The sequence below is a fragment of the Cetorhinus maximus genome, chromosome 12 (assembly GCF_964194155.1).
Source record: "Cetorhinus maximus chromosome 12, sCetMax3.hap1.1, whole genome shotgun sequence".
NCBI lineage: Eukaryota > Metazoa > Chordata > Chondrichthyes > Lamniformes > Cetorhinidae > Cetorhinus > Cetorhinus maximus.
Window position 1 is genome coordinate 11,934,214 of NC_135890.1, and position 27,858 is coordinate 11,962,071.

At 39.2% G+C, this 27,858-nt stretch overlaps 1 protein-coding gene across 3 annotated transcripts in view; it reads right to left on the minus strand.

Annotated features, from left to right (window-relative positions):
- Positions 1-27,858, minus strand: part of usp6nl (USP6 N-terminal like) — a 242,110-nt gene that overhangs the window by 10,551 nt on the left and 203,701 nt on the right. For all 3 annotated transcript variants that reach the window (XM_078553022.1, XM_078553020.1, XM_078553021.1), the window contains exons 12-14: positions 27,545-27,610; positions 15,483-15,582; positions 11,960-12,112 (exon numbers count right to left, since the gene is read on the minus strand). In XM_078553022.1, the coding sequence (XP_078409148.1) occupies positions 11,960-12,112; positions 15,483-15,582; positions 27,545-27,610 (319 nt within the window). The remainder of the gene's footprint in view (positions 1-11,959; positions 12,113-15,482; positions 15,583-27,544; positions 27,611-27,858) is intronic.

Here is a 27,858-nt window from a genome sequence, read left to right on the forward strand (position 1 = left end):
CTCATTGATTAGCTGCCCTCTATGCTGTCCTACTAAATGTGAAAATCTAGTTCCATGCCCATACACACAATGAAAATGTCACTAATTGTTGCAGTGGTTCCCGAAAAAACCGAGGAAGAGCAAATTTATAAATATAAATCTAGGCAATAGAATATTCTTGTACCGCATTTTTCATAGGCTAGCCACCAAATGTAAAAAGAAAATTAGAAGAACACACTTCATCGGTCTCAGGGTAGGGTTCTTACTTAGGAGCTTTCAATGAATTAATATGGGAGAGGTCCCAGGTTCAAACCCCAGATGAACCCTTGTAGCAGCTTGGCTCATTTGGTCAGACTCTCACCTCAATCACAATGTTCAGGGTTCAAGTCCCCCTCCAGGGCTTGAGGACAAAAATAAATTTAAGCTGGTCGTCTAGTGAGGTACTGAGGGAGCATTGTGCTGTTGGATATGCTGTCCTTCAGGAGAGATGTTAAACTGTGGCCCTATCTGCCTGCTCAGGTGGATGCAAAAGATCCCATGGCACTATTTTAGTGTCGGAGCAGCAGGAAAGAGTGAGAACAGGAGTGGGATACAAGACAGCCTGGAGAGGGTGGGAGTTCAGTCAGAGCAACGAGACCAGGAGAGGGGTAGAAGACAGCGTGGAGAGGTGAGAGTTCAGTCGGTGAGCAGCAGGAAAGAGGCCGAACAGGAATGGGGTACAAAACAGTGCACAGAAGGTGAGGGTTCAGTTGGAGCAACGAGAAAGAGCAAGGTCAGGAGCAGAGTACAAAACAGCTGCCAGGAGCTAGTGAGAGCCTGCATTCAGAAAGAAAAATCAAGTTTTGCCCATCTGTTTATTTAAACTAGGTAATATACTGATGAGTCTTATCTTTCTTTTTTTTAAAATAGGCACATCACTACTGGTAAAGTGTGTTAAGTATTGGTAAGGTTGATCAGCATTAGTAAGGTTTATTCACATTAGTAAGGTTTATTTACAATAGTAAGGTTTATTATAAGTAGCAAGGTTATTAATAGAGAATGGCAGGGCTGCTCAGACCTCTAAAGTGCACATCTTGTGCTATTTGGGAACGCCAGGATGCTTCCCGTGCTGTCCTGGATAACGATTTGTGCAGTAAGTGTCAGGAGTTGCAGTAGCTTGAGCTCTGGGTTTCAGAGCTTGAGCAGCATATGTGGTACATAAGTGAGGTCGAGAGATTTGTGGATAGCAGGTTTATGGACGTGGTTGCCCTCGTAGCTTAAGAGTATGCAGAGAGGAGGAATAGGTGACCACTAAACAGTCAAGTAGAAACAGGCAGGTACTGCAGGAGTACAGTATTCAGTGAATACTGATGAGAGTGATGGTGCATCTTGGGAGTGCAAGGAAGACTAGAAGAGCAATAGTGATAGGTGATTCAATCGTTAGGGGAATGGATAGGCATTTCTGCAGCTGCAGCTACAGACCAGAATCCAGGATGGTACGTTGCCTCCCTGGTGCTAGAGTCAAAGATGTCACTGAGCAGCTGCACAGCACCCTGAGGAAAGCATGTGAACAAAAGTTGTGGCCCACAGAGGTACAAACAGCATAGGTAGAGTGAATAAAAACAAAAAGCTAAAAGCTACTGCGGATGCTGGAAATCCAAAACAAAAACAGAATTACCTGGAAAAACTCAGCAAGTCTGGCAGCATCGGGGGAGAAGAAATCACTTAACGTTTCGAGCCTTCATGGCCCTTCGGCAGAACTGGAGCATAGTTAGAAGAAGGGAGAAATATAAATTGGTTTAAGGTGGGTGGGGGGGGGGGAAGAGACACATTGAGGGTGTGGTGTGATGATTGTGGAGATGAGCAGATAATCAAAAGATGTCACAGACAAAAGGGTCAAAGAGGTGTTGAAGGTGGTGGTCTTTGTCTGAGAAAAGTGCTAATTAAGAATGGAAGACAGGATATTCAAAGTACAGCTCTAGTGGGGGTGGGGTGGAAAGACTAAAGGTTTTAGTTTTAGATTTAAAAATAATGGAAATAGGTGGGGAAAGAAGAATCTATATAAATTATTGAAAAAAAAGCGGGGTGGGGATGGGGGGAGGGGGAGTTTAAGATCTAAAGTTGTTGAATTCAATATTCAGCCCGGCCCACCCACCTTAAACCAATTTATATTTCTCCCTTCTTCTAACTATGCTCCAGTTCTGCCGAAGGGCCATGAAGGCTCGAAACGTTAACTGATTTCTTCTCCGCCGATGCTGCCAGACTTGCTGAGTTTTTCCAGGTAATTCTGTTTTTGTTTTAGGTAGAGTGAATGATGTGGTCCTGCAGTCAGGGAACTAGGTAGGAAGTTAGTAAGCAGGAACTCAAAAATAGTAATCTCCAGATTACTCCCAGTACCATGTGCAAGTGAGTATCGAAATAGGAGGATAAAGCAGATGAATGTGTGGTTGGAAAGATGGTGCAAGAGGAGGCATTTAGATTCTTAGGACATTGGGGCTGGCTCTGGGGGGGATGGGGTCTGTACAGTCCGGACGGGTTACACCGAAATAGAGCCAGGACTGAGTTACTGAATTCCTTGCGGGGTGCTTTACTGGTGCTGTGGTGGGGTGGGGGGTATTTAAACTAACTTGGCAAGGCTGTGGGAACCAGGGGATAATATCAGAGAGGAATACTAAGGTGCACAGAATACTTGAAGAGATAGATAGCACAAGAATAAGGAATAGTAAGTTAATAGGTGGAGGCAGAGTAAGAGAGAAAGTTATAAAGTCTAAATCAGGGTTACTGTGCGTGTATGTGAATGCACGGAGTGTCGTAAATAAGATTGGTGAGTTACAGATGCAGAATGCCATGTACAAATATGACGATGTAGCTATAACGGAGACCTGGCTCAAAGAAGGGCAGGCCTGGGTGTTAACTATCCCTATATAGGAGGTGTTCAGGAAAGATAGGAAAGGGAGAAAAGGGGGAAGAATGGTGGTATTGATTAAGGACAGCATTGCAGTGCTGGAGAAAGAGGGAGCTAAAGAGCAAAAAAAGTACAATGACATTGCTTGGTATGGTCTCTAAGTCACCAACTATTGGGAAGGATGCAGAGCAACAAATCTGCAAGGAAATTACAGAGGTGCAAAAATTATAGGGTAGTTATAATGGAGGACTTGAATTTCCAGAATATAGACTGGAATAATGGTAGTGTAAAAAGTAGAGAGGGGCAAGAGTTCCTAGAGTGTATTTTGGAAAATTTTTGACAGCAGTATGTTTCCAGTCCAACAAAAACAGAAGTACTGCTCGGCCTGGTTCTTGGAATGAAGTGGATTAAGTGTCAATAGGAGAACATATAAGGGATGTTGATCATTATATCCTAAGGTTTAGGCTATGGAAAAGGACAAAGAATAACCCGGGTAAAAATAATTAACTAGGGGAAAGCCAACTTCAATGAAGAAAGAACATATCTGTGCCAAATTAATTGGAGTCAAAAGTTGACAGGAAAAACAGCAGCTGAACAATGGGCTACCTTCAAAGAGGAGATAGTTTGGACACAGTCAAGATATCCCCTGTAAAGGGAAAGGTAGGGCAAACAAAGCCAGAGCTTCCTGGATGGCAAAAGAGATGGAAATTAATATAAAGTATGCTTATGACGGATGTCAGGTTGAAAATACAGTTGAGAATCAGACTGAATACAGAAGGTTCAGAGGGGAGATGAAAAAGCAAATAAGGAAAGCAAAGAGAGAGCATGAAAAAAATACTGGCAGCCAACATAAAAGGGGATCCCAAAAATCTTCTATAGGCATATAAATAGGTAAAAGGAGGATGGATGATTAGGGACCAATAAGGGAATTTATGCACAGAGATAGACTGCATAACTGAGGTGTTAAATAAATGCTTTGTATCTGTCTTTACCAAGGAAAAAAATACTACCCAGGCCATGGTGAAAGGGGAGGAAATTCAGTCACTAAAAATGTTTAGAATTCATAGAGAGGTGGTATTGGATGGGCTGTCTGTATTTAAAGCTGATAAGGCACCAGGATAAGATGAGATGCATCCAAGGGTACTGAGGAAAGTGAGAGTGGGCATTGTGGAGGCACTGGTCATAATTTTTCAGCCTTCCTTAGGACTCAGGGCTGGTGCCAGAGGACTGGAGAATGGCAAATGTCACACCCTTGTTCAAAAAAGTGAGTAAAGATAAGCCCAGCAGCTACAGGCCAGTCAGTTTAACTTGGGTGGAAATAATAATCCAGGACAAAATTAACGATCACATAAACAAATGCCAATTAATTAAGGAAAGCCAGCATGGATTTCTTAAGGGAAAATCATGTTTAACTAACTTGGAGTTTTTTGATGAGGTAACTAGGGGTTTTGATTTACTCCTCCCTTTATAAGTGGTGCGTATTTCTCAACCCCTCAGCTTTGCTTGGATCCAATTTCTATGAATAACCCCACAGCAAACTCATGATAGGATGAACTCAAAGAGCTAGTTTAGTTAGCTAGCTTTTTTTGATGAGGTAACAGAGAGGGTTGTTGAGGGCAATGCTGTTGATGTCGTGTATATGAGCTTCCAAAAGACACTTGATACAGTGCTACACAACAGACTTGTGAGCAAAGTTCTCGCTCAAGCAAGTACTGCTCGCTGGAGTAGCTCGCAATGTAGCTTGTGCACTCATACAGTAAAAGAGGGATAGAGGAAAGATAAATTTACAGGGCAAAGGCCACAGAGAAATTAATTATTCTTTTATGCAAGTCCAGAATCCAACACCAATGAGGTATCCCTTCACGGGGGACCGCAGGCTGAAACCTGATGCAGTATAATTCATATTTCCAGTCGAGTTGACTTCACACTAGAAAATAGGCATGCAGAGATGAATCAGTCTTACAGGCGATGGTACCAACAGAAACAGTGTAGATGGGGCTAGGCATTCAATCTGGGCAGAGCCCCTTTTCTATGCTGCTGCTTGTAGATGTTAAAAATGGCAGACTGAGTTTTCAGTACAGCAAGGCAACATAATTGGTTCCACCAGCTAGAGGTTCATGTCACATGACTCGCACCTTTCCACTCTGGCTTTGACAAGGGGTGTGTATCCCTTTGTCTGGGTCTAACACAACATATATTCCTTTTTGATCTTTCACAGCAGTGATTATTCCTTAGTCCAACGCAGACAGTCTGGCTCCCACAGCCAGCCCTACTCCAGTGAGTTAATAAAAATCATCCATCTCACATTTAGGTTGGTGCTTTCCTCCCCATATCAAAATAAAAATGAAAAGGAAAAAAACATTTTTATGAAAACAAACATATTCAAACCACTAGCATCATTAACAGAATATCGAGTAGAAAACCTTTAATGCAATACCCTTGAGGATCAGGTACATAGCTCAATTACATATTAAATTATACTTAATCGCTCCCCCAACCAGTATTCTCTATTTTTTAAGTACAACATGGAAAATTGAAAGCAACTTCTTTCAACTACGTTGCTGGATGTCTTTGTAACAAAAAAAAGTATGATAATTAATATAGCAGGTTGACCAGTTTGTGGGTTGACTAAAATATAACGTAGAAAGGACAGCAATTTGGCAAGCTTTCAATGGCTGTCAAAAACAACAGATAAAGCAATAATGAACATTTTGTTGCGGACTGGCACAATCCAAAGTCCAGGACTACGTGCGGAGGGACGCACTAAAGCTTGGGGCAGCTGCCGCAAAGGCGCAATGGGGAAGGGTCGCTGTCTAAGACCTTTCTACCACAGCGCACCGAGAGACTGGGAACTGTTTAGAGCCCCTCGGGCTGTACAGACCAAATGAAAGGCTGTAAATGATTGTAATATTGTTTGTACTGATGCACCTGGTGATACATTTTGTAAAAGTTTAACCTGGATTGTACCCTTGTAATGTTGTTTTTGAAATGGTTTGGAATGTGATTGAAGATATTTTATGAATAAAGTATATTTTTACAAAAAAAAAATGAACATTTTTGTCCACCTCCTTCTGAAATGCTTTTGCAAAGAAGGTCTGGAGAGAGTTGCAGTGGTTTTTGCCAAGGCTCATCCCAAGCAGCTCCGTGACACAGGACTCTGTGCTCTATGGGCTGTTCCCAGGGACACACACCAAGACAAACATCATACGAACACACGCATGGCTGGAGGACCATCAACACAGTGAAAGACATTCTTTAAATCTGTCTGAAACCTGCTGGTCTTCCAGTGCAAACAGTTGTCCTCGACCCCGATCGGCACATTCCAAAGTTCCAGTACTACGTGCTGAGGGACATACTAAAATTTGGGGCAGCTGCCACAGAGGCACAATGGGGAAAGGACACTGTGTAAGGCCTTTCAGTCATAGCACACTGAGGGGCTGGAATCTATGCGAAACCCTTGGGTTATATACCTGACATGGAGAGCACATTGTGAATATCAAGAATATTGAAATTGTAATGAGCCACCCCAGAGTGGAACATGCTGTATGGAGAAAAGTTGAATTCTACTGCACTGTAATTTTCAATTTGAAACATTTTGCCCTCAGGCTGTATGCCTGACATGGAACGTATACTGCAAATATCCAGAGTATTACAAATATTTTGAGATACTTCAGAGTGGAACATGCTGCATGGAGGCAAGTTGAATTTTATTGCACTTTCTACAATTTTCAAGTCAAAATGTTTCGTAATGTACTTCTACAAATTTTATAAAGAAAGAATATTTTTGGAAAAAATAGATAAACATTTTTGTCAGTTTTTTGTTCCAAAGCTCTGATGGGCAAACTTTCCTGCCATCTACTGGAAAAGGGCTGAATTACAATGATCACAACTCAATTGTATTCCAAGCCTTACCTCAGCATATATACATAAACTACAAAACAATCTCACGTATGCAATAAGTTAATGAAGCCTACAGAACATTCATATACTCTGCACAGTCATTCCATACATTTAAAATAATGAAAAGATTAAAATCGCGATCATTTCAGAAGAGTCTCATGTTGGTAAAGCCATATTAACCAATTAGAATTCCCAGTAAAATGCAAATTGTCAAGGAACTAAGGCAGATGTTCTGCTTGTATTAGTTCAAAACAAAGCTGAAATATTAATTCTACCCAGAACGGGAGCCTATAAGAAGTAATCATGACTTTATCTCAATAATTAGAATTTTTCCACAACTTTGTATAAGAAAACCCTATACTGTATTTAATTAACTAAAAGCAAAATGCAGCAAATGCTGAAAATCTGAAACAAAAACAGAAAATGCTGGAAAAACTCAGCAGGTCTAGCAGCATCTGTGGAGAGAGAAACAGAGCTTTGAGTCCAAGAGTTCTGAAGAAGGGTCAGATGGACTCAAAGCATTAACTCTGTTTCTCCCTCCACAGATGCTGCTAGACCTGAGCTTTTACAGCATTTTCTGTTTTCGTTTCTGTATTTAATTATTTGCTTTGCTTTTCCTACATAGCCTCTACCATGAGCACTTATTGGTAGGTGAATGTTTGAAACTAATATCTATGCTATATTGCAGGGAAAACAACTAAGTTATAACTTTTTAACCTCAACTCTTCAAAACAACACTAAAAAAGAGCAAACAGTGTACGTCATCATTTACACACATTATGGTCCCAGGACCAATGATTCATTCGCTATTTGGGATAATATTGATTGTCAGTTGCAAGCCTGTCACTATTGCGGAACAGGCGTGCATTCATAACGTTCGAAACTGTTTCAATTCTCTCTGCATCCCATTGAAATGCTGGAATATCAACTTTCCCTGCACCGTACCATCTCCTGCATGACATCAACACCTTAAACATTCACCACCGCCACCACAGGTGCACTGTTGCTGCAGTGTGTACTATCTACAAAATGCAGCAATTTGCCAAACCTCCTTCGACAGCACCTTCTAAATCTGCAATCTCCACCACCTAGGAGGACAAAGGGAACAGGAGTGTTGGAACAGCCCATCTGCAAGCTCTACTCCAAGCAACATGCCATACTGACTTGGAATTATACCATTGTCCCTTCACTGTTGCTGGATCAAAATCCTGGAACTCTCCCTCATAGCACTGTAGGTGTACCTACACCATATGGATTGTAGCAGTTCAAGACGACAGCTCACCACTTTCTCAAGGGTAATTAAGGTTAGGCAATAAATGCTAGTCTTGCATCCCACGAACGAATAAAAAAGTCATACTCCTTTTCCAGCTTAAATGCAAAATTTGGCTTTCCACATTGTGGTTAATGGTTTAAAAATCAGATAATATTAAAACAAAAAAAATCAATCTGGAGTGTCATTTCCATTGAACTAGGGGTGTTCATGCACCACCATAATATGCCTTGGCACAAATGGGGAAAATCAACAAGGATGCCATCAGTAAAATGCTCCCTACTGCAGCTGTCATAAAGTTGAGATATGAAAGTGAGTTTTGCTAAATATTGTACATCAAAGACAGCAACAGCCTTAGCATTCAGTTCTTATTCTAAGAGAACCGATAAAATAACTTATACGCATTGCACTGATATATGCTGTTTACTGAAAGATTAAAATGAACAGGCTGGCAGTGTGCACTGTTTATGGGGATTGCTCACATTTATCAAAAGAAGAACTGAAAAGGTAAATTTCCAGGTGTTAGTTTAGAGGCACCTGTCCTTCAGACAAAACCTTTCATGTCTGTCAAAGTTAACTTAGTGATCATCTCTTGCCTTAGATAACTCACAGTTAATCCTCCACGTTTTACAATCAGAATATAAGCGAAAATAAATCTAGGAGTGTTAGTAAACTACGCCAACTGGACAGGGGGAATCAACAAAGCAAACAGAATGCCAAGTTATGTTACTAAATCAGTGGAATATAAATTTGAGGCGGATATGTTGAAGTTGTTTACAGCTCCGATGAAGTTGGATCCTGCGTACTTGATTTAGTTCTGATCACAGAATATTGCTCTTGTAAAGGAAATATCATTTTTTCGTAATATTACTGTGGCATACTGAAGCAGGCTTGTGGGGGCTGAGTGAGAGAGAGACTAATTTAATAAAACTGAAGACATTCGGGTTCCAATGTTTAAATCGTCAAAAGGGGTTAGGTGTAAAAACAGATAAGGAAAGGAGGCAAGTGAGAAATGAATTGTGAACTGTTTGAATTTCAAAGAGACATGGCCGGATGTTTTACAATTGGCAAAATAATACGGCAAAGTTTATTTTTCCCAAAAGTATTGGCCATAAGGACAACATGAAAGATTTTTATATTCTGGGAAAAGTAACTTCCAAAGCCAGAACATTGGATTTACATATCAAAAGGGGGAAAATATATTTAAGGAAAAATTGAAAGCTGTGTGGTGTAGGTAGCCATGTGAGATCTTGAAAGATGGATTGTGTAAAACAGACTTGTGAAAAAGCAGCCTCTAGCCACCCCAGAGAAGTATTTGTTTGTTCTAGAAAGCAAGGTTTTGTTAAAAGCCTTGTAGTTGCATTGTTGACTGAGAAGGAGAGAGAAGCTGTGAAATACCTCCCTTATAGCTACAGTGGATGCCTTGCAGTAATATTACTGGATGTTTTATAGATTAAGAACCAATTTGGGCTGTTGCCTGCAAAAGGGTGTTCTTTTGGGAATCTAGTTAAGTAGAAATCTTTTGGGAAATGTTGTACGGCTAAATTTAGCTGTGTAACTGTAATCTTGTGTGTTTAAGCTTTCTTTTCTTTTGCTAATAAATGTTTTAATTTAATATTTAAAATTGCCAAAGGTGGTAGTGGTTTCTTTACTTCTGACTTTAGTGCACAAACCTTCTCGTAATAAATACGAATGGCAAAATCAGTGATAGCTTGGCCAAGTTTCATTTTGTGATTTGGTCAGCCTGGCAATTACCACCTGTCATATCATAACTCTTTCTAGAACACAGTCTGAAAGGAGATTTGAAATGTGAAGAAAACATCCAGGCCAGGTAGAAAATGGTCATAAAGTTGATCCCTACTATCATGAAGGACAGTTATCAGGACAAAGGAGAAAGCATCAGGCTTTTCAGTCTGAAAGGAAATGCTTCAGAGGGAATTTTACACAGGTTTATGAGATATCAATGGAACAGGAAGCTTCATTCAAAACATTAATTTAAAGTAGAGCACAAAAGGATATAGGAATATAAAGAATTAAAAGGCAAGTACTTGACTGATGACATGAAACAGCACGTCACACAAAGAATGATAAATCCTGAAAGGCTCTTTTGGTTGGGCAGTGGTGCCAAAAACTCTAGAATCGTTCAAGATGCAGCTGGATGCTGTGATGACAAAACTACAGACTTCTCTGGAAGTATGAACCAGCTGATCCTGAATGGCCTCCCTTTATTTTAAGTTAGTTGGTTGACTGGGCCTCACTATTTCCTCTGACCTCAAATTTAACACTCTCATTATTAAACTGGCTTCGAAAACTTTGTTTGCGGTTTCATGCTAAAGGCTTCTTTTCCATCCAAATGTTTTAAATTTGTTAAGGTTATCCAAGGTTAAGCTTATCCAAAACTTGAACATTGTTCATAAATTGGAGGAGGATGGCATGCCTTCACACTTCAGATGGGATGTAAGAGAATGCTTGATGGTCAATCCTTCTCTGCCTCCAGTCTCCAAACTGTCTCTCTACTACAACCATTTGTTTCTTTTTTCATTATACCTCATTATATTTCATTATATCTATAGCATTACATCAATGTTGCTTTTCTTTGCAATTTTGATGGGGGAATCATCTGAACACAGTACAGAAAAGGCCCACAATCCTGCCAGAATCTAGCTGGCATAAAATAGATTTCTTCAGATAATTTGACGTAAAAAAATATATAGTTTTATATTGGGAACCTTACTCCTACCTGTCGGGGGTTCATGAAAGGTTCTGCAATTAGTCACTACAAGTGACCAATTAACCATTCAATTTTTAAAGTCCAGGGTCATTTTTTAAATAAAAGTTTATAATCAATAAATGCTTTGTGCTTAATTACAAAATATTGTAATAGTTATGGTATTTACAGATAGAAACAAGGGAACATATATAAAATGATTGAAACAATTATTAAAAATATATATATTAATAAAATGTTGCTTACAAAGCTCTACTATTATTAATGCTTCTTGGCTGCTGCGCAAATGAACTAAACTAGAAAAACTCAGTACCAACTCGGCATGCAGGCAGCTGGGCTGCTGATTGAGCAAATGTACATAAAAACAAGCTAAACTTTTATAACGTCTAGCAATACTGTCATAAATTTAATGATGGTGATGAGATACTTATGCTAACTCAGTTAATTTGACTGGTTTGAAAAGGAAGTCAGGAGAAGACCCAGCAAGCTGAACAAATATTTAAAAAGAGAGTTGGAAAACTATTTGCTGCTGCCATTCAATTAAATAAATTGGCAAAATAAGATTTAATGGGTCAGCAGACCTCAGTAAGTAATTCTGCAATTTTCTGGGCAAGGATTTCAGATAAGATAGAACTTCAGATAAGAAATAACATAATACAAAGGACAAGAACTAGAAATCCCAATTATTGGTTTAGCAGACAATGCTGAAATACGTAAATACACAAAAAAAAGAGCTCAATTCCCACCAGGCGTTTGGTTGGCTTGCAAAAAAAAAAATTTGGTGATGATAGAATCAGTGAACTATTATTTAAATTTTCTATTACTATTCTCCCATTTAATCTAGCTTCTCTATACAACATTCCGTAGACATGAGAATAGAAGATAATCCAAATTGCTGGATTTTATCAAAGCTGTTTTTGACCGGTTTGCACAATGCACAACTCTAATCTGCAAGAACACTACACAGGCTAACTTTGGTTAAATGGTCTTTCTTTATGCATGTAAGTGCCTTGTTTCATGTTCAGCACTTCTCAAGAAAAGAGAGAAAAATTGATGTGCTGGAAATCACAGAGCAAACCTATACATGAACAAAGAGGATAACAATCTTGTCCTAAAATGATTACTAAAAGAATTTACTAAAAACAGATATACAAGTACAAATTACTTTTATTATTAATGATTATACTGGAAATCTCACCTGCTGGTGGCAAGTCCAGTTTGTTACGTTTCAGCTCAGACATTGAGTTTTGTAGCTGATCTATAACGAAGTCATCATCAAAGAAAAAGTCCTTGGCCAAAGACTCCTGCAGAAACTCTATCAAATCTTCCATTGATAACTTCATCAAATACTCTATAAACATAAACAGACTTCTGTTACCATTTTGGAGGAGAAGGGATTTTCTTGCTTTCTCTTTGGGTTTTTTTGAACTACTCACTATCACCTGGCTAACAAGGTGAGGAAGCTGTGTACTTTTACATGCAAGAGCATTCTGCTGCAATCTATTCTCCATTCTTCCTGCAGTAAAATGCCTAGCCTTTGTTTCGTAATTTTTCCCGCTCATACTACAGAAATCAAGAACTCATCATATTGGAAAATCACCATCACAAATATATATTCCACCACTTTGTAGCACAGTGTGCTGCAGCACCTATGTACTTAGCTGCTTCTCTGCTCAACATACATCCATCCTTCCCCTCCTCATATGCTTGCACCCCTCTCCAGCCCAACCTCCTCTCATCCTTATGCAAAGGGAAAACAATTAAATGGTGAGCTATGGTTGCATGGGAGACAACTGAACTCCAATATTTTTTCAAGTGTTCATTCATATTATGTAATCCGAAATACATAGTATTTCAACTGAGATGCAAACTACCCTCATCAAATATCCACTGAGTTTTCAGGGAAGGGTAAATGTATAACAATATACCCCTGCCTCCACCCCTCAAATAACTGAACAATTTGCTGGTCATAGTCTAGGATCACTAATGAATGATGGTAATTTGGGTAAAATGCTGAAGGCTACTAGTGTCAGTACCAATGATGACTCTATTCCCTATGTAGAAAGAAAGAAGATTGTAGGGAGGGTGAGGAAGAGATTGAGGACTCAGTGAAATGTTAATCGTGCATAAATAGAATAGCTATGATGACATAAAACAGGAACAGGTGACAAAGCCAACTGGAACACAATATATTGCAGGCTACATGAATCCAGCCTGCTTCAACATAACACACCATGGAATGCACATGCATTGTATCTATTAGTGGACAGAACAAAGGGAATGCAAGCTAACAGTGCCAGCTTAATAAATTGTGGTTTTGCTTCTCAACTGGTGAACTGATTCCAGGAGGAGAGGCTGGCTTTTACTGTTAATTCATTTCTGCTCCCAAAGGCAGATTACTGTCTTAAAATCTAACAAATTACATTACCTGACACTGTACTTAGATAACCATACCAAACAGTAGCGCACAGTTTTGTTCAACGCTTATTATTTTTGTCCCAGCATTAACAAAATTCTTTTTAGAAAAATATATACACAGAGTCACACAATTTGTATTTCTCATTATAAAAATCAACAATTATGATTTGCTGTTTGCCCCAGTGGCACCACATTGTCCAGATTGAGACACTGGCCCCAGCTACAATTTTCTCCAAAGATTTTATCCATTTTCACTAATTGGGAAAGCTATTATGTTTTGTCAGTTTTTCAGCTGGGATGTTTTGTAAATAATCCATCCCACCTTACAAGGAAGCAATTGAATTTTTTTCTTCCTGCTGGATAAGCAAGGGATGGCATAGGTACTGAAAGCTATAAAAGGATCCGAGCAGTTCATGTAACCTCCCAGCTGAGTGGCCAGAATGCCATGAAAGAAAGGGCTGAATAAGCAGTTAATTGTTTTGGTCTAAAAATAGAGCTAACTACATTAAATAAAAAGTAATCTCTGCTCTAAGGCTTCAGTAGATAAATGCACTTATAGCAACACTGAAAGTCGAAAATTCAATCCCTGGTCACTGCTGAGTTAGCTCATTCCATGTTCAGATGGGGTATTATAATTGCCTCCATTAGTCCCAAAACTAAGTCAAGAATCTTGCTCCAGATTAGAAACAGTGATTAGAGCATAGCAAAGAGCACAGTGATAAAAATATCTCCGCTGAGGTACTCCCCATAGTTAAAAGGTCTGGTGATATTCATTATTAAGGCTTACACATTGCTTAATGAGGTAATGGAGGTAACGAAGGGGTGTGATACTTAGCCTTTGGGATAGAAAGAGATAGAGTGGATAATGTGGTAGAAATGCAGTTGAAAAACACTGTATTTTCTCCCCTGAGATCTCAGCTTGAGTCCAGTATGAATGATGGTAGACAGTACCAATTGATGCAAGCTTCTGAACTGAAATGGAATAGTTTTGACAAAGTGTTTCGTGGGTGGAAGTCCACTACAAGAATAAACGTACACCCTTTGCCTCTAATTGCCAGCCTCGATTAAGAATAGCGGGTGCGAAAGCTTAATTTTACACAAATGCGATTTGTGAGGTGGAGTGTGCTTAGTTTCACCTTTTTCCCCCCTAATACCTACAACACTTATAAGCCCACAAAACTGTTTTTCTTTAATGTAGTCATTAGGTTTGATCTAAACCAACTACCATCAGTCTGGAAAAGCACAATATTCAGGAGGAAAAACAGAAATTGCTGGAAAAACTCAGCAGGTTTGACAGCATCTGTGGAGAGAGAAACAGAGTTAACGTTGAGTCCATATGACCCTTCTTCAGAGCTAAGAGAAGTCGAAAAATGTTGAAATTTATACTGTTTAAGGGGGCTGGAATAGGCGAAGTGGGATAGAAGGCCAGCGATAGGTGGGGGCTAAGGAGAGATTGACAAAGATATCATGGACAAAAAGGCAAAGGGAGTGTTAAAGGTAGTGGTAAGGGCTAAAGGAGGTGCTGATAGTGGCATAAAGGCAAGAAAGCAGAATGTGTTAATAGCAGAACAAGGGTCAGCCCTCCATGAAAGAACATGGAACAAGTAACAGATGGCCCTTATGTAGGTGGGGTGGGCAGAGGGGATGGTTGGGAAAAAAGGGAATAAAAAAATAAATAAATGAATAAAAATAAAAATAAATAAAAATAAAATTAAGTGGCTAAAAAATAAAAATATTTTAAAAGATTTTTAAAAAGAAAAGATTTTAAAATAGGTTAAGATAGAGGAGATAGTTCATGGTCTGAAGTTGGCCATCTGTTACTTGTTCCATGTTTTCTTTCACAGAGTGCTGACTCTTGTTCTGCTATTGACACATTCTTTCTTACCTGAATGCCACTATCAGCACCTTCTTTAGCCCTTACCACTACCATTAACACTCCTTTTGTCTTTTTGTCCATGACATCTTTGTCAATCGCTCCTTTGCTCCCACTTATTGCTGGCCTTCTATCCAACTTCACCTGCTCCACTCCCCTTAAACAGTATGAATTTAATCATATTTCTACTTCTCTTTAGCTCGGAAGAAGGATCATACGGACTCAAAACGTTAACTCTGTTTCTCTCTCCACAGATGCCGTCAGACCTGCTGAGTTTTTCCAGCATTTGCTGATTTTATTTCAGATTTCCAGCATCCACAGTATTTTGCTTTTAGAATATTCAGGAGGTTCAGGTTATGTAGTATAATTGGATCATTGTAAGCTACAAAAGAGAAAAAAAAAGTGTGAATAGTGAATGAAATGATCTTACTTTTGTGAAGTTTAAGAATTGTATATGACATTGCTGTGAGAATCCGATCTCCTTCTAGCATGTAGATGTCCCATAGCCTCAATGTTAGGGTGAAGGGAGTCTGTGACAAGGTAAATAAAAAAAAATGAGGTATACAAATATGCTTGGAAATGTTTCAGGTTTTACACTATATTTCTAAAAAGCTATTTGTTTGCTTTAAAATTGATTATTTCCTTTGTTCCTAATAGCGGTTAGAGGAAACTGCTTCAGTTAACTACTTTTTCCCCACCAGTTTTTATAGACAGAAAATGTCAAGATCCTTTGTAACAAGTAAATAAACAGAAGTAAAAGGAAATCTAAAGATAAAGGCAGGAATACCCTGTAATGAATAACGTTGTGGCATGATAAATGCAGGTACAGATAGCTGCAGTTACTATGACTTTTAAAAAAATGTCGATCCAAACACCCAGAAGTTGTCATTACTACTATCCATCTGGACGGACTATTCATATCATCATTACTGAGTAAAGAACAAAAGATCTCATGTAACATCTATTGATTATAAATGTATCAGTTTAAACTCATTTTTCACAATTAAGATTTTCTGATCCTATTTTCTTGGCTTACTTAGAAGTTATATTCTGGGTAAACCAAACTGCAGCTTTAAATAGTTTAATATAGTTAACATATTTTGAAGAAGTCCCCCTTAATTCCCTATTTTCTAGGCTACATAGCTAGAGTTTCTTCAATATGTTCATTGTTTTAACACATGGGTGCAATTTTGCATCTATTCTAATCTCTGTATATGACTTTGCATTAACCAGAACTGAAAACAGCATGAGAAGTGGGGTATAATCAGGATCTTATAAAGTCTTAGTAAAACTGTAAGCTAGTGTTCTGTCAATGGAAGTGGTCATTCTATTTGTTTTCAACTACTTCGTAACATGAACAAGAAATTAAAAGAGATGAGTTGATTATCACTAAGTATACCTCTGCTATGTCAATTTCATTCGTTACAAACTTAAGACAAACACTTTCAACTAATCTGCAATACTTTATTGTTATTAGCTTTAAATTTATATGTAAAAGGTTTAATGTATGAAATTACTGACCCTCCAGATATATGCTGTGTTGCTCATTAGAGAAGAGCAATTCTGTGGAATTATGGATTGAATTAGATGGAAGTAAAAGGCTCCCTTGGGATAAATTTGCTGTTCAGCTGATTAATGTAAATGGAAATTCAATGACTAGCCTGAAGCGCACCACCCTGTCTCTTTAATTTGATGGTTCAAACATTATTTCAGACTTAAATAACATTATTTTATATACAATCTGTTTTCTATAAAAGAATCAATGTACCAGATCACATCTAGTTCAATCATACTGTTTTATGCCCAATGTCACAGGTTCATGATCAAATCTAATCAGGTTTGTATATTCTAAATGGTGCAGTTGTAAGAAACAACCAATGTTCCCCCATTTATCAAAAGCAAGTATCTGCACAAAGGAAACAAGAACAATTTAATCTGAAAGGGTTCCCTCAAAAATTACCGAGTCCTGAAGTATAGTATTTAAAGGAAGGCAAAACGTTTTTAATGGATGCTCTCGAGTTAATTGCTAACAGCAGTCATACAAGAAAGTGCTCATGTGTGATTTCTCTGCTTCAGCAAGACATATATTCTATGGATTTAATATGACCGATATTTTAAGACACAAAGTCTTAATATTTACTAAAGAAAGCCTTTTAAAGTGGACAATGTAACCTTACATTAAGATTTTTATTTGTATATCCAAGATGGCCACGTTCAAGACTAAAATTTGTTAAGATTCATGAATCCATATTGGATATTTTAGATGATTTTATTTCTGCCCAGTTCTCCATAATCTTATCTTCAAAGTGGTAACTTGGGCCACAATGGACATCAAACTCACCAGTCTGCAATAACCTGGATCTCCTTAATTGCTCTTTTTAAAAATGGAAATAACTTGCCTTTTTCCTTGTCTCCAGGCAGCTCTCTAGTTTTCAGTGATCTCTGAAGATTTGTGCCAGAGTTCCTGCAGTTTTCTCCCTTAATTCTTTAAGGATTCTTGGGTGCAATTTAACCAACCGCTGAGACTTATTTACCCGAAGACTACAAGATTATTCGGCAACCACGTTGGTAGTAATGTGAATAATGTCACAACTTGCCTCTGCAAACCTTAAGAGTTCTTCTTCAGTTCAAATAATACTCATCCTCAGTAAGGGCTGAAGCAATAAAAAACTATGCTATTCAAACATAATCTTCACCATACCAATTTAAAACATGCTTCTGTGGTGTACTACAAAATTATTTGTGTGTAAAGAATCTGGTCTAGAAAGTCTAAATTATGCTTCCTTTGTGTAAAACTTTTAAAACACAGAAAAACTCAGGTAAAAAGAAAACAGGATGATCAATTTAAATCTGAAGAGAAGATCTGTTTTGATACCTAACACAAACAGGGGGAACCACTTGGCAAACAATTATTTTGGCTACAAAAGGAAATAAATACTTATGTAAATGGAGTTGCACAGTGCATGGTTTTCCACTGAAAGAAAACCAGAGGATCCAAGTGATTTATTTACTGTGGCTTATCCCTATCTGCGTGTAGTTATATAACTGCAGTGTTACATGTTTTTTCACTTGCACTTATGAAGTCACACAACACATGACTTAAAGGCAGTTTTTTTTTTAAAAAGATCCTGACAATGGGTCCCTTGCTACAGTTGTACTGTTCGGAAGTTCTGAATATAAATGCAAGATTGACCATCAGTGTAGTTACTTTTTTCTTGTGAAATAATGTGCCACAGGCTTTCTGATGAACTGCATTACAAATAAAGCAGATTGCCATAAAGATGGCAATTAAAAGTTGCATTTGAATAAGAGGATGACATCCCGTTTGTGATACATGGACTAAAATGTATACTGTTCTCGTCCTTGTTCTCGTTAACAGCAGTTACACAGAGAGCTGATAAACATTAGATGTTTAAACATCTTATCGAGCCAAGTCTTCTACTTTAGAAGTCATTTAAAAATAGCGTTAACAGGTAAGAGACTAGAACTTTGTACGAGCATTGAAGATTATATTATTTCCACTAAGGATATTATGAATTAACTACAAATCTACAGGAAGAGTGTGCTTTCAGCTGTGTATAAACTAGGTTCCCCACATGACCATGGGAAATCTGGAGCCTGCAATAGTGGCATCTGTGCTTTAAATACTTTGTAGTTTTTGGTATTATAATCACACATATAATCACAGAGACTGGCAACTGAGGTTTTGTTACAATATATTCCATTTGAATACTAACTTAGGCTTTTGCAGCATGTATTTATCAGGTTTTCTCCATTTTCTGGCAAAGAAAACTTAACACCTTCTTTTATCACCTTTCACATCCTTGATTTCTCTGACAGCTTGAACTGTCTCAGTTTCCTAATTTACAAACATTCCTAATGGATGGATTGATCATTTTTGCCAAAGCACCCTAGGTCAAGCAATTTGTATCATAATTCCATTCAGGACTAACATTTCATTCTCACAAATATTCAACTGAAATACGAGTTTAAACAATAATGTTAATGTATGTTTCCTCACTTGCACCATCCTGTTCACCCATCACCCTGTCGTCACTGATCTACAGCGGCTCAGTTAAGAACAACCTCAAGTTTAAAATCAACATGCTTGTTCTCAAATTTCTCCATGGCTTCATCCCTCCCTATCTCTGTAATTTCTACCATCCTTATGTTAGGAAATAGAGATAGTTTAATTAATTTATGCTTGTATTTGTGGGCGTTAGGAATAAGTTTTAGCTTTAATGTTTTAAGTTTGATTTATATTTCTGTATCTGTATGTTAAGGTCAAATTTTAGTTTCACTGTAAAGGATGCCTGCATTACTAGTGAGCTTTTTACAACTCTGAGGTAGCCTAAACAAACAAGAGTAGAGAAACTAGGCTGCTGCCGAGCAACAGGGGTCCAGAGAGGCAGGTCCCTTCCACAGACACACAGAAAAAACTAGAAACAGCAGTTTTATTTGGAAGCTGATTGAGTTCAGTTGGTTTTGAAGACAGCTGCCAGGCAGAAGCAGCCCAGAAGGGACAGATAGCCAGTCCCAAGCTAAAGAAGGTGGTCCCCAAGAATCCAGCGGAGTGGAACAGGAGAAAGTCCCAAGCAGACCTTTAGTCAAAGGACAGGAACCTGGGAAAAGTCCTATTAAGTGAAGTTAAGAGTGAGGAGCAGGAAAAGGCTCCAGTTTCAAGCTTAAAGAGATAAAGGCTTGTGAGAAGCCAAAAGGTCCAAAGAGGCAACTGAAGGTCTGTAACTCTTTGTTAGGGGCATGTGAAGCAGTGGTGAATTGATGACAGCTGAGTTGGTGAGAGGAACATCGGAAAGAGAGTTCAAAAGCCTGGAGGTGAATCCTTGCCGAAGGTGTCTGAGCGAAGATTCCAAAGTGAGTTCTCAGAGTGGAGATTGGAAACACTTGTGTGAAAGACAGAGGGCAGAATTTAGCCCTTGGCTGGTGGGTGGGCCCAACCGGCTCGGCGGTAGCGGGTGGGCAGCCGAAACCCACCGCTGAAACGGGGCCCACTGCCATTTTTAGTGGGCGAGCCAATTAAGGCTCTCCCAGTGGCCTGCCCGATAGTGCTTCCTGATCCGGGGGGAGGTGTGTGTGTGTGTGTGTGTGTGTGTGTGTGTGGAGAATCCCCAACTGTCAAGGTGCGCTCTTTCGCGCATGTGCACGAAAGAGCACACTGCTCCCGGAGGCAAAGTCCTGTCTCAGGGAGTTTAGTGAAAGGTAAGTAAAGTCAAAAAATAGAGACATTTTAAAATTAACATGTCCCCCTTATGTGACAATGTCACACGAGATGGGATATGTTGATAACAAACGCATAAAATTTATTAAATTTTTACAAAACAGTAATGAAATTTCATCCTGCCAGTGGATGAAGTTTCATTAATAATCCACAGGCCACTGGGGCTCCTGGCCTGCCCGCCAGCCTTAAGGTTGGCCGGGCAGGGCATTTAACTATCTTAGTGAGCCTGTCAATGGCCTTAATTGGCCACTGACAGGTTGGCAGGCGGACAGCTGATTTCGCTGTCCGCCCGCCTTCCTTAATATTTAAATGGCCTGGGATGACATCGGGGATTTGGCCCAGGATGACGTCGGGGATTCCACCCGACGTCAGCCCGCATCATTTTCCCCTTGGCGAGCGGGGAATATTTACTTCATTGCAATATTTAAACCAGATGGATTTTGATACTCCCAGGCTCTAAGAGCATCAGCTACTGGAAACAAAGTTGTGAGACCAGCCACTGTGGGGACCACTGGTGATTTCTTTCTCTCGCTTAAAGTTGGGCCAAATCGCCGAGGGGAAAATCCTGGCCAGAGTTCAGTGAGGCTGGTTGGTTCAAGGTGTGACAAGCGTCTGGGGAGAGTTGATGAGAGATCCATAGCATCTGGTTGAGGTGGCAACTGTCACTTGGTTTCAGAGTGTGGTGTGTCTGGCCACAGGTCGTCAAGTGGTTTACGTGGATTGTACTTACTGTGAACATTAGAGTGTAAGATGGCTTTTGTAATCATGTTATCCTTACAAATATGTATATATCTGTATAGGTATAGTTGTGGGTGAAGGAGTATTGTAGTATAGTTCATCTTTTCTTGTTTAATAAATGTCTTATGCTTTAGTTAAAAGTTTATTAGCTGATTCCGGTCACTCTGTTCAGTAGTCTCTCTCCACATAGCTAAACAAACAAATAAAAGTTAGGATCTATCAAGCTGGGTTCCACCCTGGGATCAGGCTTATCCAGTGGTAACCTCAGCTGGGGATCATAATACCTACAACCCTCCAAGTTATATGCACTGCTCAAATTCTGACATTTTGCGCATCCCTGACTTTAATCATGCCACTACTGTGCTTTCGGTTGTCAAATTCCTGAGCCCTTAAACTTCCTGCCTGCTGCCTTCTTTAAGACACTCTCTAAGACACTCATTAAGCAAGTTTATCTGTCCTATTAATCTCCTGCTGTGACCTGATATCAAATTTTATTTGATAACGCTCCTTGAGATCTTTTATTACATTAAAGGTGAGGCCTGCTCCATAACTACACAATGCCACTCTAACTCTAGCAACATCCTCACTGGGCTCAGCCACTGCTGATCTGAATTTTATTATAATGCAGAAAGTGTGCAAGATGAATCCTGGGGTGACACTTATTCTGAATTTCCCTGTGGAAAAGTGCCTTAGATACTCATCAGTCAAAGGAATGTGGCTAAGATTGCAAAATAAGAGTGAACAGGTTTGAAACTACGCTCCACCAATCGGCTCTGCATTCTGAAATTTCAGGGGATTGCTAACATACAACTATCTTCAGATTTGTAGAAGCTAAATTATTTAGGCAGGGAGAACGTATTCCACTTTAGTAAGTGCAACTTATCAATAAATTAAATTAAGCAAAGAACGGTGATGTTTTATATATAAATATTACTTGGGGATGGGGGGAAGAAGCGGGTTAATATTGCTCAGAATGGCAATCCCAGAGATGAATGTGTAGCCGACTCATTCAGACAGAAATCTGGCTGTTTAAACAAAGCATAAGAGTGTTATCTGAAACACTGGTTAGCATGCAAAATAGTTGTGAGCCTAGAGTACAGGCATTCTTTAAAATGAGTCAGTGCAAGCCACAGCACTCCTAAAATGCCAGGGATTGCTTCTACACCAAATATCACAAAATAAAATGTATTCAAACTGAATAGCTTTGACATTTCAAATGAAAAGGTCCATTGTCTGCAGAATGCCTGACGAGATCAGGGTAAAACTTATTCGCCTACCCCTGGTATTTCAACTTGATTTGTGGTCAATTATTTCATGAATTATAATTAACCATGGTTATGCATTGCCAGTTTAATGGAACATTTCATTTGGGCAATAGGGAGGCACTAAAACCGAAGATACAAATTCAGGACTGTAAACTTTTAATTGTCATGGATTTAATGAGTTATCGAATTAAATTAGACATCAGAGTAGACTCTCCTGGTGCTTCTCAATACACCTCGTGGTTTCATGACGTCCACAAACTTTATTCATATACATAATCATGGGTTTTAAAATTAATGTAAGCCTTTGATGATATGCATGTTCACTTAATTGTGCTTTCTTTTGCTTGGCAGAAAGTTACCAATCACAAGCCACTAAGTCAGCTTTTCTAAAACCTTCTACTATTGCTCATTTCTTTACCCTTACTTCAATTAAGCTTGTATTTTCCCCTTTCATTTCTTCCTTTTTTGATTACTTTTCAACTTATTTTTAATTCATCTTTTTGCTCTGCCCTTTATTCTGCATTTTCTTCATGTGATTAACTAAATTAAAATTGACTTTGGTTCTCAACTTTTTTCCCCTTACCTTTCCCATAATTTTATTCGATAATATTTCTGATAATCAAATCTTCATTTTTTATTTTCTTCATTTTCCTCTTAAACTATCTATTTATATGCACTACAAAGATAATTTACGAACCTTCAGAAGCGAGTCTGTTACCTCAAAGTAAAATCTTCAATGCGTGTTGAATTCTACTATCTGAAACTGCAATCTGATAGTGTCTTCATATACTGGATCATAGTCCAAGTCTAATCTATCAGGATGTGAAAAGAAGCCTGCAGGAAACTGTCAAATTGAAGCTGTGGAGATGAAGAGTTGGATCTTCAAACTGAGAATCCGAGGTACTATGGCACATAAGGATTCCAGAAAACAGTTGAGAAATGAATTAAAATCATGAATGATTCTTGCTGGCTACCAATATGGTGATTAAACAAACAATGTGGCACATTATACACCTTCAAATTTTTAAATAAAACACGAACTGGTCAGCACTTGCACTTGTGATTGCTGCCCATAAACTTCGATTGGAAAGTAAATGTATGAGGGTGGTGGATGAGGCATGCTAGATTGTGATGTCCCTCACTACTTACCATGGTTAAAAAGCCTTTTGTCACTCACTGTTTAGGAACACGTGTAAAATATAATCATCTGGACAAGGTACCAGAAGGCAGCCAGTGCTAATGATGTATCTCAGCATGAGCCAATGCCTTGAGGAATGGAAAAACCTCGAGTGTTGGGGGGATGGAGGTGGCAAGGAAAAAGCCATGGAATACTGTGCTAGAGTTATTCGAAATGGCATTTTTCAGAAAAAAGCTAGATACCCCATTGGAAGCGGTGATATATGATCTAAAAGTTAAGACGTAACTAACAAATGTCAAACTGTCTGTTTGTCTTTATAATTTCATATCAGAAATCTAACAAGCAGAACAGTGTAATACAAAGTACTATTTTCTAATAAAAACAGCTGTGTGATGAGAACAGGCCAAGCCCTGAAATCTTGGGTATTGCTTATGGAAGCAGGCTCTGGGAACAGTATCCATTGCTTTATCTCTACCTTTTAGCCTTTTTTGATTCCTTCACCCCACCCCACCCCCACTAGGGCTATCTGTACCTTGCTCGTCCTGCTTTCTACCCTTAATTAGCACATTCCTTTAGATAATATCACCACCTTCAACACCTCTTTGTCCTTTTGTCTATGACATCTTTTGGTTATCTCCACCTATCACTGGCCCTCTATCCAGCTCTTCTTGTCCCACCCCCCCTCCTTAAACCAGCTTATATTTCATCCCTTTTCTATTTTTCCTTAGTTCTGTTGAAGAGTCATACGGACTCGAAACGTTAACTGTGCTCCTCTCCACAGATGCTGCCAGACCTGCTGAGTTTTTCCAGGTATTTTTGTTTTTGTTGTGTATTATTACATATGCCTAATATCATAGTTCATATGTTTTAAAGGTATAGCCTTTTAGTTTTAGAAATTGAATTTTAAATGTAAATTCAGCGGCAAAATCCCTGGTAAACATTGAGAGGCTGGCAAACTACACAGACTTAAAATAATTAAAATTCAAAAGGTAACTTGTATTTACTGGATAAAGTCAGATTTGAGAACGGGGGCGGGTTTGGAGGGGGGGGAAAAGAGTCATAAAACAGCAGGTGGTCTTACTTAACTAAAAAGCTGGAGACATGATGCCTCCAATTATTCCAGTAAAGGCTGTGTTATTCATGTGGTTTCCCAGAATTAAGGAAAGCTTTGGAATTAAAAGGTAGTTCATTTGCATTTCTGCCTGGGAACAGGACGGGGTGTCGTTTGCCTTGGAAATCGATCGAGTTCAGTGAGATTCGTTGTTTTGAGTTTATCCCTGAATTCAATTAGGGCATAACCAGCAGGCATCACTGGTTGATGTTTGGAAAAGCAGCTAAAAAACGGTGTCAGCTTTGGGTCTTACGTAGCTTGTAGCTCCTTGGCAGTCAAGGGGTGAAGCCAGACTTACACCTGAAGTCGCATAAAAGCTAGATCTATTGTCCATGACATAATCTACGAGTGGGAGCTGGTATTCAGTTTAATACAAAGTTCATAAGCGGGAAAGTGACTGGAAGATTTGTTTAGCTGGAAGCTCCAAGAAAAAAATCTACAACAATCCTGTGAGTGAAAGGTAGTTAACTGAGTTGCATTTGGAGTTCTGGAAGTAATCAGTTTGGTTGTGGTTTGAAACCATAGCAGTTGTCTTTTGGAAACAGAGAATGTTTTCTGATGATTTAAGCTACTGCGCAAGAGTCACAGAAAGGCCTCGGCTTGAGCTGTGGAATCCAGAGTATGAGGTTGGGTAAAGAAAAAAATTAAGGGTCACTTAACCAATAACTAATGGAAGGACCTCCATTAAGTCTTGTGCACTGGAGAGCAGCTGGAACGCTGAAGGGAAATCAGAGCCAATTTCAAAAAGCTGAGATACAACTTTTATTTGGCCCCAGAGAATATATGAATGAATCTTAAAAATTTCATGAGGCAAAAAAACTCTTTGTGGCGGGGGGGGGGGGGGTGGCGGGCAAGTAACAAGTAGAACTGAGTTTACATCATAAGTCTTGATAAGCTTTAATATTAAGTTTGTGGTGCTTGCTCTGTTTAATTTCTCTCTGTACGTACCAAGAAGTTTGTTTGCTAAAATATGTGAAATCCTGTGGCATGTGTGTCAGTTAATTGATTTATTCTTTAAATACTAAGAGTCCCTAACAGTATCTTAACAATACAAAAACATAACGCACAATTATGCTACTGATGAAGAGAACTCAGTAATGTCTTGTTACAATCTTCAGATTTTGATTTAAAAAGTCAAATTCCTTCTTTCTGTCTTCATTTTCAACTCATGTTCTATGGACAGCAGTAGCTCCTCAGCGCATTACCCAATGGTGGTTCAATTCCAGTCTAGACAGTATTTTAATGAGCGGGTGAGGGATGAGAAATCACCATAGTTAAAATCTATCCTCATTCAATATCCGCACACACTTTCCAGTAGGGACCACACAAGAACAAGCAGGAGTGGCAAATCTGGTCAATTTTCCCTTCTTTAACCAAGTATTTCTTGTAATGTTTTCAAACTTAGCAAGTGTAGAAGAGGACAGTATGACTTAGAACAATAATAAACTGCGCATTAGTGATCTAATATTTTTGTTCTTCATTAAAGCGGTCTGCAAGTTCCTCAATTCTTATTATCATTTCCTTGTAATTCTTCTTTTCGTTAAGAAAAACGTCTCAGCTCATATAATGCTTTAATTATTGGCTAATCCATCAAAAATACGTTTGCATCTAGCAAAAAATAAATCAAGTGTTAACTGCATTTACAAATATAGGAAGTACTGTTAAAGAATGCACTGGCTATCATTCAAAAGTAGGTTGGGCCTGTACTCATTGGAGCTTAGAAGAATGAGAGGCAACCTTATTGAAACATATAAGAATCTTAGGGGGCTTGACAGGGTGGATGCTGAGAGGTTGTTTCCCCTTGTGGGAGAGTCTAGGACCAGACGGCACAATTTCAGAGTAAGGGGGCCACTCATTTCAAACAGAGAGGAGGAGGAATTTCTTCTCTCAAAGGGTAGTTAATCGGTGGAATGCTTTAGCGCAGAGGGCTGTAGAGGCTGGGTCGTTAAGTATATTCAAGGCTGAGATAGATTTTTAATCAGTAAGGGAATCAAAGGTTATGGGGAAAAGGCATGAATGTGGAGTTGAGGATTATCAGATCAGCCATGATCTCATCGAATGGCACAGCAGACTCGATGGGCTGAATGGCCTGCTACTGCTCCTATGTCTTATGGGCCAGGATTTTTCAGTCGGTGTGTGGGGGGTGGGCCTGACAACCCGGCGTGTAAAATGACCTGCGATGATATCGGGCATGCGCCCAACGTCATCGTGCTGCCTCGCCATGTTTCGTTCGGCAGGCGCGCACCAGAGTCAGCTGCGCGCCGGCCAATAACTGATAGGCCTATTAAGGCCATTAACGAATTTATTAGCGTCATTGTTTACGCTGCCCATCTAGCCTTAAGGTTGGCGGCAGGCGAAAAGGCCAAGCAGCCTTCACGTTTTTTAGGAAACCTCATCCACAAGTGGGAAGAGGTTTCCTAAAGCTTTTACTACTGAAATAAAAATTTTATATGAAAAATAAAAACATGCCCGATCTCATTTGACAGTAACATGAGGGAACATGTCTCATTAAATTTTTAGTGTCTGTAAAAATGTTTTTACAAACCGCTTCAATCTCCCTGAGGCAGCTCCGTGCCTCAGGGAAACTGAAGCGCTCTTTCGCACGTATGCGTGAAAGAGCGCTGGCCCCAACTCTCCCTCCTCCCGCACAGGTAGTGTCTTACGCTGGGCGGGCCTTAATTGGCCCGCCCGTGTAAAATGGCGGCATGGAGCCGATCACAAGCAGCGGTTGGCTCCACGACCACCCCCACCCTCACCCACCTGACACAGGAAAAATTCTGGCCATGGTCTTATAAAAGCAGACAGGACATCATGCAAAACAGACAGAGGCGTGCAGATATAAACAACTCAATTTTCAAGACCATTACCGGTACCCAAATGATATGACAGTCTCACACCCACAGTGCTGTACACCATGTATTCAATTGGCTGCAATATTAGAGTAATTAACAAAATTCACAGTATATACCACAGCCCCAAAAAAGACCCTCCTCAGACTTACACGGTCCAGAAAACACTGAAAGAACCACTTCATGGTATACAAAGTTGTAAATACATCCTGGGAATCCTGTTTTTTAAAAAAAGTGAAAATTAAATTCTCATATTATTAGTTGCTTTTTAAAAACAAGAATGACATTACTTGCATATGTTACATGCTCCTCTCAATCTAAAAAAATCCTATGAATCATGGGAATCCATTTCATTATCCCACTCAATAATGTAAAGAATTCCTTATCATTAAATATCATTTTTGAGACCATTCAAAAAAAAGCAATGTTTTCCTTTAAAATTGCATCAAAGCTCTCTCATCAGAAT